This window comes from Theropithecus gelada, chromosome 16 (genome assembly GCF_003255815.1).
Source record: "Theropithecus gelada isolate Dixy chromosome 16, Tgel_1.0, whole genome shotgun sequence".
NCBI lineage: Eukaryota > Metazoa > Chordata > Mammalia > Primates > Cercopithecidae > Theropithecus > Theropithecus gelada.
The window spans coordinates 11,542,298-11,555,815 of record NC_037684.1 but is presented as its reverse complement, the minus strand read 5'-3'; the positions used below and the strand labels follow the sequence as shown (position 1 = coordinate 11,555,815).

At 46.3% G+C, this 13,518-nt stretch overlaps 2 protein-coding genes across 6 annotated transcripts in view; one reads left to right on the top strand and one right to left on the bottom strand.

Annotated features, from left to right (window-relative positions):
• The first annotated feature begins 1,656 nt into the window (after positions 1 to 1,656).
• On the top strand, positions 1,657 to 13,511 carry ZNHIT3 (zinc finger HIT-type containing 3). Of its 5 annotated transcripts, XM_025361270.1 has the most exons (6): positions 1,676 to 1,824; positions 1,966 to 1,997; positions 7,877 to 7,963; positions 8,996 to 9,076; positions 12,675 to 12,698; positions 12,990 to 13,511. In XM_025361270.1, exons 1-6 carry the CDS (start codon positions 1,739 to 1,741, stop codon positions 13,073 to 13,075), a joined length of 396 nt encoding a protein of 131 aa, XP_025217055.1. In that variant the 5' UTR covers positions 1,676 to 1,738; the 3' UTR covers positions 13,076 to 13,511. The 5 variants fall into 5 exon arrangements, with proteins under 5 accessions (XP_025217054.1, XP_025217058.1, XP_025217057.1 ...); XM_025361269.1 differs by lacking the exons at positions 12,675 to 12,698; positions 12,990 to 13,511 and adding an exon at positions 10,302 to 10,896 and having other exon boundaries at positions 1,657 to 1,824; XM_025361273.1 differs by lacking the exons at positions 12,675 to 12,698; positions 12,990 to 13,511 and adding an exon at positions 10,302 to 10,896 and having other exon boundaries at positions 1,664 to 1,824; positions 9,030 to 9,076.
• MYO19 (myosin XIX) overlaps positions 10,717 to 13,518 on the bottom strand; it is a 52,837-nt gene continuing 50,035 nt past the window's right edge. Inside the window, 2 exon segments of the mRNA XM_025361264.1 lie at positions 10,717 to 11,368; positions 11,371 to 11,490. Coding sequence (XP_025217049.1) covers positions 11,213 to 11,368; positions 11,371 to 11,490 — 276 coding nt within the window. The 3' untranslated portion in view covers positions 10,717 to 11,212.

Sequence of the window (13,518 nt, the reverse complement as noted above, 5' to 3'; positions counted from 1 at the left end):
TTACATATGGCCCTGGACAAGTCACTGGCCTTCTCTGGCCTTCCCAGGACTTCTCTGGACTTTCTGGGATGCTTCAAGTTCAAATCATCAGTGGTATAACTGTTGAACAATAAGAGAGCGCTGCGAGTTACTAGGCCTGTGTGGACCGGTTTTGGATTCTAGGCTGGGTCCCAGGCAGAGGTTGGAGGTTGGGGCAGCTGCAAGTAGGACATGCAGGTGGATAGAGGGCCCAGCAGCTTCAGCACTGAGGACTGGACTGGGTTGCCATGCCCAAAGGAAGGATCATTACTCACTTCCCACTCAAGAAGCAGATGGCAGAACTGTTTTGGAGGGGTGTGGCTTGGTGCCTGAGACCTTCGTTCATGCAGTCCAGATGGAGATCCATGAGAGTTAAGACTCTTTCTAGATATCATGTAGCACTTCAGATTACAAAACTTTTTGCACATGGTCTCCTCTGTGCTTTACAACAGCTCAGGAAAGTAGGCCCAAACATCCACTTTAATAGATAAGGGAGCCCAGAGCAGGTAACCAACCCCACCAGGTCACACAGCCAGGGAGGGGGTTGAGCCAAGGTTCAAACCACTGCCTTGGATTTTGCAGATACATCCCTGCAGACACCTTTATTGAAGAGGGACTCTGAAGGCTGAACAGCCAACACAGAAGAGGAGGCACTTGGGGGTGAGGGCAATTTATGGCCCTGGGAGGGCCCAGTGCAGGTAGGATGGGAGCCAAGGTAAGGCTGGGCCATGCCTAGCTGCAAGCAAATTTCCTTAAAAAAAAAAAAAACAAAAAACAAACAAAAAAAACACATGACTTTGTCTAAACCTAAAGTTTGTGGTGGCATTCAAGTCCCATCATAGCCCATCTGTCCAGACTCATCTGTCTGGGATCCCCGTCTTGGGGCCAGTGGTCACTGGCCTGCTTCCTGGTCATTAGCTTCCGGGACTAGGGGGAGGTGTGAGGAGCCTAGAGTGCAAAATTTAAGAAGCACTCACTCTCAGGGGCGTGCAGGTGCAGGGTAGCGAGGGCAGGACTCTAAGAGTGAGTCTCTTTCCTCCCCGTTTCCCTGTCCTACTTTCACTCTAAGCATTAAGTTCCCAGAGGACAGAGAGGACTTCTTCATTAGAAGATCCCGGGGGGTCCCCAGCACTGAAGGGCTCACAGTTGGAGCTCAAACATTTGCCAGTGGTCAGGCTCATCTTTCTTTCCCCAGCGAAAAATGGCCTAGGTTGGGAAGGGCAGGTTCCTGTCTACTGCGTGATCCAACCGATTCTGGTTCGCCCAGTGTCTGGACTCGTCCTTTGCCAAGAATAAGCAGATGAGATGGGCGGACGAACTCCAATGTCCCTGCAAGATTCAGGAAGTCCAAGCCAGAAAGTAAAGGACGTTTACTCCCATGCATTGTTTTCTTTTTTACATGCGGGGCAACACACCTGGACAGTGTCGATGACTTGGTCCAAGCCACACGGCCGCACAGGGACAGGGACAGGGCTACACAAGTTCTTCGACGCTGTGATCTGATCAAGGAAAACTGGGAAGCAGCTACTAGATGCACATCGAGTATATCGACGCTCTACTTATGAGGACTGGAACAGTGAGCAGGTCGGTCCATTGCTTTTGCCTGCCTGCTGAGTGCTGATTGGTCCTCGTTTAGGAAACGAAAAGGGGCGTGCACGCGGGCGCGGCTGCGTGAGAGGCGCGCGCGGCGGCGCGGGAAGCAGTCTCCTTCCCCAAGACCATGGCGTCGCTCAGGTGTAGCACCGTCGTCTGCGTGATCTGCTTGGAGAAGCCCAAATACCGCTGTCCGGCCTGCCGCGTGCCCTAGTGAGCGGGGAGGTCGCGGGGTCTGGGGGTGCGGGTATCCGGCCACGGCGGGAGGGCGGGAGGCCGGGCGGCAGCCGGCGGGCTGCTGGAGGGGCCGCGGGCCCTCGGGGCTGACGCGGCCTGTGGCTTCTGTTGTTACAGCTGCTCTGTAGCCTGCTTCCGGAAGCACAAAGGTGAGTCCCCATCCCCACCAGCCCTCGGCGCCCTCCTCGCGCGGGGTAGCCCCCACGTCCAGCCTCCGTCTTGGGGGCGTGGACCCTTGGGCTGCGCTTCTTTCTCCGCCTCGGGTCTCCGTGGGTTCTGCAGGAACCTCGCTTCCTCTGACTTGGTCCCTGGTGTCATAGGCCTCTCCCTGTGTGTCGGACAGTTCCCTCTGTTGTCCCTCTCTGTAATCGCTCTCACGGTTTTGAACAGTCAGTAGCCTTTCTTCTACCCCGCCTCTCCTGCGTGCTACTCTTCTTACTTAGAAATAGTTACCGATTGCTTTTCCCACCGAGGTCTACCCTAGCAGTTTCTTTCTCAGTATTCTGGTGTAGCCCCTTACCATTTTGGCTGAAACTGCGCAAGTTTAACAATATTTTCACTCGTGTAAATAATGTCTTGTTAGAAACAAAGAGGTAAGTCCATGTACAACGCAAGGAGAAATCCTTGACTTGTTAAGAGAAAAAAAGAACCAACTAAGTTCTGTGTATGTGAACACACTTTTGTACCGTTAAAAAGAAGTGACCTGGCCGGGCACGGTGGCTCACGCCTGTGATCCCAGCACTTTGAGAGGCCAAGGCGGGTGGATCACTTGAGCCCAGGAGTTCGAGACCAGCCTGGCCAACATGGTGAAAACCCGTCTCCACTAAAAATACAAAAATTAGCCGGGCATGGTGGCGCGCGCCAGCTACTCAGGAGGCTGAGGCAGGAGAATCGCTTGAACCCGGGAGGTGGAGGTTGCAGTGAGCCAAGATTGCACCACTGCACTCCAGCCTAGGCGACAGAGCGAGACTCAGTCTGAAAAAAAAAAAAAAAAAAAAGTTTGATGTAGGCGGGGCGCGGTGGGTCACGCCTATAATCCCAGCACTTTGGGAGGCTGAGGTGTGCGGTTCACTTGAGCTCAGTAGTTTGAGACCAGCCTGGGCAACATGGTGAAACCCTGTCTGTATAAACAAACAAAAAAAGCCAGGCGTGGCGGTCGGCGCCAGTGGTCCCAGCTACTCAGGAGACAGAGGTGGGAAGATCGCTTGAGCCCGCAAAGAGGAGGCTGCAGTGAGCCAAGATCGCACCACTGCATTCCAGACTGGGAGACAGCAAGACTCTGTCTCAAAACAGACAAACAAAAAACAAGTTTGACGTAGATTCTTTCAGCTTATTTCCACTCTTGTACCAATATATCGAACTTTTTTTTTAGCTTTTAGAATCTCAGCAGTGAGACTGTACTGAACATCCTCATTTGATTTTATATGTTGGGCACTTTTCAAAACGTAGTGCATACAGGCCGAGCGCAATGGCTCACGCCTGTAATCCCAGCACTTTGGGAGGCCAAGGTGGGTGGATCACCTGAGGTCAGGAGTTTGACACCAGCCTGGCCAACATGATTAAACCACATCTATACTAAAAATAGAAAAATGAGCTGGGTGTGGAGGCGCGCGCCTGTGATCCCAGCTACTCAAGAGACTGAGGCAGGAGAATTGCTTAAACCATGGAGACGAAGGTTGCAGTGAGCCGAGACTGCATCACTGCACTCCATCCTGGGCAACAGAGTGAGACTCCGTCTCAAAAAAAGTAAAAATTAAAAAAATTAAAAACAAAAACTAGTGCATACAAGTTCTAGCTCACTGATTTAAAGGACTCATTATATAGTTGATACGACCATTATTTATATAAAGCTTCCTGTTGGTAGATTTTTCTTTTTAATATTTGTTTTTAGTTGACACATAATTGCACACAATTTGAGTTACAATGTGATATTTCAATACCTGTATACAATGTGTAAGGATCAAATAGGGTAGTTAGCATGTTCATCACCCCAAATAATCATTATTTCTTCATGTTGGGAACATTCACAATCTTCTCTTCAGCTATTTGAAAGTATAAATTGTTGCCAGCATGGCCACACTAAGGTGCTGTGTAACACTAGAACTTACTCCTCCTATCTGGCTGTAATTTTATATCGATTAGCCAACTTCTCCCTAGCCCCCTACCCTCTACTCTTTCCAGCCTCTAGTTACCACTATTCTACTCTCTACTTCTGTGAAATCAACTTGCTTAGCATCCACATGTTAACAAGAACATCTTTCTGTGCCTGGCTTATTTCACTTAACACGATGCCATCTGGTCTTATCCACGTTGCTGCAAGTGACAGGATTTCATGGTTTTTTATGGCTAATATCCAGTGTGTATATGTACCACATTTCTTTATCCATCTGTTGGTGGATCCTTAGGTTGATTCCATATCTTGACTGTTGGGACTAGCAGTAAACGCGGGAGTGCAGGTATCTCTTCGGCGGACTGATTTAATTTCCTTTGGATATATACGCAGTAGTGGGATTTTTGGATCAAATGGTAGTTCTATTCGTAGTTTTTTTAGGAACCTCCATGCTGTTTTCCATAATGACTATACCAATTTACATTCCCAATAACAGTGCAGTGTATAGGAGTTCCCTTTTCTCCACATCTTTGCCAACATGTTATTTTTTTTCTTTTTGATAATAGCCATTCTTACTTTGGTGAGATGATATCTCATTGTGGTCTTGACTTGCATGTCCCTAATGATTAGTGATATTGAACATTTTTTCATGTACTTGTGGCCATTTGTATGTCGTCTTTTGAGAAGTATCTGTTCGGGCCATTTGTCCACTTTTATTTTTTTTGAGACAGAGTCTCACTCTTGTCGCCCAGGCTGGAGTACAGTGGCACAATTTCTGCTTACTGCAACCTCCGCTTCCCGGGGTTCAGGCGATTCTCCTGTCTCAGCCTCCAGAGTAGCTGGGATTACAGGTGCCTGCCACTATTCCTGGCTGATTTTTGTATTTTTAGTAGAGACGAGGTTTCACCATGTTGGCCAGGCTGGTCTTGAACGCTTGACCTCAGGTGATCGACCTGCCTTGGCCTCCCAAAGGGCTGGGATTACAGGTGTAAGCCACCACGCCCAGCCCATTTGTCCACTTAAAATTTTTTTTTTTTTTTTTTTTGCTGTTGAGCTCCTTGTGTATTCTAGATATTAACCGTTTGTCAAGTGAATATTTTGCAAATATTTTCTCCCATCCTATAGGTTGTCTCTTCACTCTGTTGTTTCCTTTGATGTACAGAAGCTTTTTTGTGTAACAGAATTCTGTTTGCCTAGTTTTGCTTTTGTTGCCTGTGTTTTTGAGATTTTAGTCATAAGATCTTTGCCTAGACCAAAGTCCTGAAGCATTTCCCCTGTGTTTTCTTGTAGTTTCATAGTTTCAGGTCTTACATTTAGGTCTTTAATCCACTTTGATGTTTATATATGGTGACAGATAAGGATCTAGTTTCATTCTTCTGCATATGGTTATCCTTACAGTTATCCTATTTTTCCAGTACTATTTATTGAAGAGTGCTTTTTTCCCAGTATATGCTCTTGGTGCCTTTGTGAAAAGTCAGTTGGCTGTAAATGTGTGAATTTATATCTGGGTTCTCTATTCTGTTCCATTGATCTATGTGTCTATTTTTATGCTAGTACCATGCTGTTTTAGATATTATAGCTTTGTAGTATATTTCGAGGCCAAGTAGTGGTGATGCCTCCAGCCTTGTTCTGTTTGCTCAGGATTGCTTTGGCTCTTGGGGATCTTCTGTGGTTCCATATTAATTTTAGAATTTTTTTTTTTTTAGTTTCTGTGAACAGTATCGTTGGTATTTTGATAGGGATTGTATTGACTCTGTAGATTACTTTGGGTAGTATGGTCATTTTAATATTTATTTTTCTTATTGGTGGATATTTACATTAATTTTGCCTTTGTTGCTACTATAGGCAGTGTTAAAGTGGTATTTAATAAAGAATAATTTTTTTATCAGAAATTTCTAATAGCTACATCTGTTGTACACTTTTCATTTGTCTTTTTATTTTTATTTTTTTGCAACAGTCTTGCTCTGTCACCCAGGCTGGAGTGCAGTGGTGCTCACTATAGCCTTGACTTCCTGGGCACAGGCAATCTTCCTACCTCAGCCTCCCAAGTAGTTGGGACTACAGGCATGCGCCACTATGCCTGGCTTATTTATTTTTAATTTTAATTTTTGTGGAGATGAAGTCTCACTGTATTGCCTGGGCTGGTCTTGAATTCCTGGGCTCAAGTGATCCTTCCACTTTGGCCTCCCAAAGCGTTGGGATTACAGACGTGAGCTACCCGTGTCTAGCCTGTCATCTTTCTTGATTAGTATGAATATCTGCTGTGTTTGGCTTTTTCTTTCTTGATATTCTCCTTTGGAGGCTGGGAAGATACCGCTCTGTGGTATTCTTTCCTCCCTTTCTCCCTTTGAAGTCCTAACCAGGCCTGACCCTGTTCTAGCCTCTGAGGTCAGATGAGATAGGGTGCATTCAGGGTGGCATAGCTGTAGATTCTCCTTGTTTCTTCTTTTTGAGACAGGGTCTTGCTCTTTTGCCCAGGATGGAGTGCAGTGGCGTGATCATAGCTCATTGCACCCTTGGCCTCTTGGGCCCAAGTGGCCTTCCCACCTTAGCCTCCTGAGTAACGAAGACAAACTTTATCCATTTTTCGTAGAGACAGGATCTCACTGTGTTGCCCAGGCTGGTCTTGGACTCCTGGGCTTAAGCAGTCCTCCTGCCTCGACCTCCCAAATTGCTGGGATTACAGGCAGGAACCACTGTGCCCAGTCCTCCCTTTTGCTAGATCTCTCCCTTGAAATTTGGTCCTTGACTTTTATTCCTAGGTAGGTGGTCTCTCTTTTACTTTAAACTTTTTTTTTTTTTTTCTTGCTGACATCCAAATCTTTAGCTCCAGCCTCTTTTTGAGCCCCTTAGACACAAATGTATTTTGGGATCAGGTACAACTCAGAAAATTCACCTCTTCTCCAGTCCCTCCTGGTGTGTTCCTTACACGTATAGCACAGCTGTAAAGTTAGACCTGGATTCTAAAATCTGCCTCTGCTACTTACTAGCTGTGGACACCAATGGACAAGTTTATTACAAGAAAATTTAATCCTTTCATCTGTAAGTGGAATTAATAGTCTCCATGTCATGGGGGCTTTCTAAAGGTTCATTGAGCCACTATGTATCTCACTGTGTACCTGGCACAGTGCTTGGCACTCAGTCACTGGCAGCTGTTGTAACTGCCACCTACCTGACCAGAACCTTTCCGTAGCATATTGTCAAATCTACATTTTAAGTCTCTACAATCTGGTCCTGCCTTTATGTCCTCAGAATCCTTTCCTGTGACTTCATGCTCTGTTGATTCTCTGTCACCCAGGCTGGAGTGCAGTGGCACAATCACAGCTCACTGCAGCCTTGACATACTGGGCTTAAGTGATCTTCCTGCCTCAGCCTCCCAGGTAGCTGAGACCACATGCATGCACCACCATGCTTGGATGATTTTTTTTATTTTTTGTAGAGGCATAGTCTTGCTAGGTTGCCCAGGCTGGTCTGAAACTCCTGGGCTCAAGTGATCCTCCCACCTTGGCCTCCGAGTGTTAGGATTACAGACGTGAGCCAGCACAGCTGGTCTTCTGTTGACTTTGTAAGTTCTTTGGTTGTTTTTTCTCTAGTTTTATCCCATCTGGTATCTGGTTTATAGCAGCTATTTCAAACACCCCAGTTAATTGTGGTGAGAATCTTGTAAGATTCGGCAGGGTAGGGAGGATGGGGACAGGTTCTTGGGGTGCATGAATGAGCCCTGCTTTCTCAGTCTGCTGGCAGTTTTCCTTAACCTCCCTCTTGCTTTGATCTCTCACTTCTTCCACATTCCTGGGCACCCACCCACATCCCTTACCCCAGACACTTGCTTCCTACCTAGATGCTAGCTTGGTGGGGAGGTGCAGCCTTGTTGCTGAAATGGAGGTAATGTGGGCCTGGGATTTGTGTCTTTTTCAGAACAGTGCAACCCTGAAGCTCGTCCTGTTGAGAAAAAAATAAGATCAGCTCTTCATACTAAAACCATAAAGCCTGTGGAAAACAAAGGTGGGTTGGTTGACTTCAAACAAATCTACAAGGGACTTCACATAGAAAAAGTTGAAAGGAAGGAAAAGGGGAGACTGGGGCTGGTCAGGGAATCCAGAACAAGAGCTTCGTTGGGAAACAACAGCTTTCTTAGCCCTGAGCATCAGGAGTGGGGCTATGTCATCATGGGTGATGTTGAGGCAACAGCCTGAAAGCAGTATTCAGGAGAAGAAAAATGGGCAGAAGACAGAGATGAGAAAGGCCATGGCTGTGGTTTGGGGGTTTGTGGTGGGCCCTGCTGGCAGGAGCCTTCTCTAGCCCACAGCTGCAGGTCTCCCTCCATGAATCTGGCTGGGGCTGTCAGTTCATCTGAGCTCAGCCCAGGCAGGAGGCTTTCTTTGTCCTAGATCATCTCGCTGCTGCTGGGGGTTCAGAGCTCATAGCAGTAGTGGGCTGTCGACCTATCCGTCCAGCCATCTAAATGTTCTTTAATACCTCCTGGGTGTCATGCACCATGCCAGGCTCTGAAAGCAGCCCCTCTGGTGCCACCAAAGAGGTATTGAACATTCACTCCAAAGGCATGGCCCATTTTTGCCCTTTGAGAAATTTCCAGGTTGGGTTCAGGCAATGCCAGCAGTTTCTGCCCATGCTGAAAGCACAGGAGATTCTGCTTGACTGTTTTTTACAGAGCATCCAGTTAATTGGCCCATCACAGGGTTGGAGCCAAGTAGAGGTGGGGATGGGTAATAAGTTATTAGACAGCCAGGGTCTAAGCCTAAAGACCACAGGACCACATATACAAGTAAGGATGTGAACACTAGGGTGCATTTGTTAAAACCACCAATTCTTTCACTTAGCCTCCCTCTTCTAAAAAAGGAGTGTTAGTATAGTCACAAACTCCGGAGAAGAGGATTTTTGTCTGTACCTGCTTGAATACCCCTATCACTATTACATGTGTGTGCATACATTTTTATCCTATTGAAGTAGTTGTTAAAATCTGGTGCCCAGGCCTCCTTTTTAGTCATGAGCCGTTGACTGTTTTGTATTCCTTAGATGATGATGACTCTATAGCTGATTTTCTCAATAGTGATGAGGAAGAAGACAGAGTTTCTTTGCAGAATTTAAAGAATTTAGGTAAGTCTGTTAAAGAATTTAGGTAAGTCTGTGCTGTGCTTGTTTGTCAGTAGTTGAGATACATTTACTGTTATAAGGATTGTGATTTTTTTTAAAGTTATTAAATCCTTGAATAAGTATGGCATGCAGGGCCCTTACTATCTAGCAACATAATTCTGTAAACATAAGGGTGTCACACCTCCCAGCCTGCCCACACCATTCCTTCTGCCTGGAATCCTGCTGGTCTTGCAGGTTGGCAAAATTTTGCTCCTCCTTCAAGGCTTGTTTCAAGTTTGCTTTGCTCAGCTAAGCTGTTCTTGACCTTTTGTGTCTCTTTCAGAATTAGGCACTTTTTTGGTTTCCCATAGCAACTTGGACTTACTAGTAATAAATCACTGTTACATTTTATGGTAATTTATCTCTCACATACCGATTTGTACAGCAGGGACCTGTATTCCCAGATCCCCAGTGCTCAGTTCACAGTCCAGCCTTTAACTCAAACGGGTTATCACATGATTTGATTTAAGGGGAAACAGGTATTGCCATTTTTGTAGCACTGCTTATTCAGTCCTTAAAACATTGTTACATGTGTATGGTGTGTTAATTTCATTCTTCCCATGTCACAGAATCATGTTAAAAGGTTATGCTTTGCACTTAGTCTCATGGTTATGATTAGACTGAGTTTGGAGCTGAGCTAGTAATAAGTGTGAACAATTTTATAGACTGTAAAGTACCATGCAGGTATTATTGTTGGTTCCCTGCTACTGGTCCTGCTGCACGCCGAATCACATGCCTAGACATCAGAGTATTTCGTATAGCTGTCTTCACCACTGGCAACTTGTGTAGCTAGAAGGAAATCATGCCAGCAGCTTAATGCTATTATTAGCTTTTTGATTGTGCTGATGAAGCATTTTTTTCTTAGCTGAAGTGGCACGAAGTTACAATATTTACAAAGATACCAAGAACTAGTATCTGTTACTGCATTTAATGTGGAAATAGTTTGATATGCTGATCTCACCTTTCATTTTATAGAGGTGGCATCTCGCCATGTTGCCCAGGCTGGTCTTGAACTTCTGAGCTCAAGCGATCTTGCCCACCTTGACCTCCCTATTTGCTGGTATTACAGACAGGAGCCACCACGCCTGGCTGACAGTTTTATTACACTTGAAATATTTATTCAGTTTTCAGCCATCTCCATGTTTTCCCACTTGAACTCAGATTGGCTTTTTTTCTTGTTAATTTTTAGGGGAATCTGCAACATTAAGAAGCTTATTGCTCAATCCACACCTCAGGCAGTTGATGGTCAACCTCGATCAGGGGGAAGACAAAGCAAAGCTCATGAGAGCCTACATGCAAGAGCCCTTGTTTGTGGAGTTTGCAGACTGCTGTTTAGGAATTGTGGAGCCATCCCAGAATGAGGATTCTTAAGATGGATTATTGTGCTGCTTGCTCAAACGTGTGCTTGACTCCCAGAACCTGCCTGCTCCCTCTCTCAGGAGACCAGCTAGTGTGGGGGGCCCCAGGCAGAAGAGGTTTCCAGGATGCAGACTAGGTTATACAGGCCTTTACCGGCATTGATGTGGCTCATGTTTCAGGCAGACGTGGGGCCCTTAAGGTGGCAAGTCCTTTATGGAGAAAAAACTTGACATTCAGATGGTTGTTTTTAAATGTTTTATTTTTGGTACAGTTGATAGACATAAATGGTATCAAGCTTTACACTTCATATGGAGTTAAACTTGGTCAGTGTTACTAAATAAAATCAGGATGTGATTCTACTGTACATTGCATTATTCATAATTGTTTGAAATTACATTAAATAAATCAACTTATTAAATACTAAAGTTTTGTTCCTTTTTAAAGGAAATAACCACAAAATTTTCCCCAGCCCAAATTCCAGCGCCAATTTTAGGCCAACTTTGGTTGTTTTCTTCCAAAAGTGCTTATGTGGAACTGTGGTCCCCACTGTAGTGACAGTCAGTCATGACTGCTGCTGGAATGTGAATGCATGATCTGTGAAGGTAGTGAAACGTGGCCCTGATGTTTCGTAACCCTGGTTTGCTAACTACCAGCCCTGACACCATCCGTGCTTGATGTAGCCTGGAGCCCCAGGCCCACTGATGCACTGGGCATGGGGCCCTGGCTTGAAGGCTGGAGCCGTTACTGTTGTTCATGTGCATTTGGAGCACTGTGGGAACAGTCTGGCAGCTGTGTGCTGATTAAATGTCTTTGGCAAGGCAGCTGGCAGGAAAAGGCCTTGTGGAAACAAAGGCACCAAGGATCACCCAGCCCAGTGAAGGCAGAAGAGGTCACATGTGGATCAACCTGTGTCTTTCCAGCAGAATCTGATTAAAGCCTGTAACGCTGTAGGGCGAAGGTTCAGGGCAGATGTCAGCATAGCGCAGTGGAGACTTTCTGCAGTGAAACTTTATCGATCCCTAGAGGGGAAAGAGAGCTGCAGCTTTAGCCCCAGTTCCTGGGAATGCCAAAGCCTAACAGAACCCCACACAGCAGATGCTAGAAATGCAAGGAGGTATGGACAAGTACTAGTAATTGGGGGCCACAGCAGGATTAAAATAGCGTTACATCCACTCAGTGTGAGACAGATGAGGAAACCCTAGGAGGCGCTCCCTAAGAGGAATGTCTGTCACATTCCTATGACTGCTTAAAGCCGGAAGAACAAAACATTTACCCTTCTGTTTAGCAGGCCTGTGTGTTTTCATGGGAGATTTCATTCAGATTAAGGCCTATAGTAATTCCTCTGAATGGAAATTCGGCGTTTCCTTCTGCCTTGTCATTTCACTTACTCCTTGCTGTGACTCCATGCAGTAGGTTGAGTATTAGCCCATTTTATAGACAGACTCCGAGAAAATGTGTCTTAGCCAAGATCATCCAGTAAATGGGGCAGAACCAGGACTCAGACCCTGGAGTTCTACCTCCCAGTGCAACACACTTTCACCTTTCCTCGGCCACTTTATTTCTATGAGGCCTGGCTTACTGGGGTGACTCACAAAGCCCTGAGTGACACTGACTTCCTGAGTGTGCTGGCTGACTTTTCCCTGGATGCAAACAGCTGGGCACGGTGGCTCACACCTGCAATCCCAGCACTTTGGGAGGGCAAGGCAGGCAGACTGCTTGAAGTCAGGAGTTCGAGACCAGCCTGGCCAATATGGTGAAACCCTGTCTCTATTAAAAACACACAAAAAATACAGCCAGGTGTGGTGGCACATGCCCTGTAGTCCCAGCTATTCGGGATGCTGAGGCAGGAGAATCACTTAAACCCACTGCACTCCCTCCTGGGCAACAGAGTGAGACTCCATCTCAAAAAATTAACATGAAAAAAGACCCACAGAGAACTTGGACCACTGACCCTGCCTGTCATTTCCTCAGCTAGAAAAGGAGAAAAACCAAGCAATACAGTTAGAGGAAAACATGGTGCCAAATCCAGTGCCATTTGAGGTAACCAATTGATCACAACCGAAGTTGTGATGTGGGACTAACTAGATTATTTGCTCTCAAGTCTTGGGTAGTTTCTTTTTTGCTACGTCTCATGAATTTTTCCTCTTTTCTGTAACTGACCTATTATTACCCTAAGTCAAACTTTTTTTTTTTTTTTTTTGAGACGGACTCTCGCTCTGTCGCCCAGGCTGGAGTGCAGTGGCCGGATCTCAGCTCACTGCAAGCTCCGCCTCCCGGGTTCACGCCATTCTCCGGCCTCAGCCTCCCGAGTAGCTGGGACTACAGGCACCCGCCACCTCGCCCGGCTAGTTTTTTGTATTTCTTAATAGAGACGGGGTTTCACCCTGTTAGCCAGGATGGTCTCGATCTCCTGACCTCGTGATCCGCCCGTCTCGGCCTCCCAAAGTGCTGGGATTACAGGCTTGAGCCACTGCGCCCGGCCTTTTTTTTTTTTTTTACACGGACTCTTGTCCAACAGGCTGGAGTGCAGGGGCGCAATCTTGGCTCACTGCAATCTCTGCCTCCCAGGTTCAAGCAATTCTCATGCCTCAGCTTCCCGAGTAGCTGGGACTACAGGCGCCTGCCACTACACCCAAATAATTTTCGTATTTTTAGTAGAGACAGGGTTTCGCCATGTTGGCCAGGCTGGCCTTGAACTCCTGACCTCAGGTGATCCACCTGCCTCGGCTTCCCAAAGTGCTGAGATTACAGGTGTGAGCCACCACTCCAGGCCCTAAGCTGAACTTTAACCACCTCCTGTTCCTGACTCATCTAGAGCCTTGGTTCTCACAGTGTGGTTCATGGAGCATCAGCATCAGCTGGGAGCTTGCTAGAAACACAGCACTGCATTTGGAAATGGGACTAAGAGAAGATTTAGTGATGCTGAAATAATCAGAAGCACTTTTTAGAAAGATAAAGGGCTCTGGAAGATTCCCAGTTATAACAAAGTAAATAATCCAAACCTGCAGTTGGTTGGGACGTGTAGGCCTCTGGTTTACCCAGTAGGG

Bases quoted from the DNA above. Each gene is read 5' to 3' on its own strand.
- ZNHIT3 (XM_025361269.1), top strand. From the start codon at position 1,739: ATGGCGTCGCTCAGGTGTAGCACCGTCGTCTGCGTGATCTGCTTGGAG. The intron at 1,998-7,876 runs GTGAGTCCCCAT...TGTCTTTTTCAG, and splicing joins CTGCTTCCGGAAGCACAAAG to AACAGTGCAACCCTGAAGCT. The intron at 7,964-8,995 runs GTGGGTTGGTTG...TGTATTCCTTAG, and splicing joins AAAGCCTGTGGAAAACAAAG to ATGATGATGACTCTATAGCT.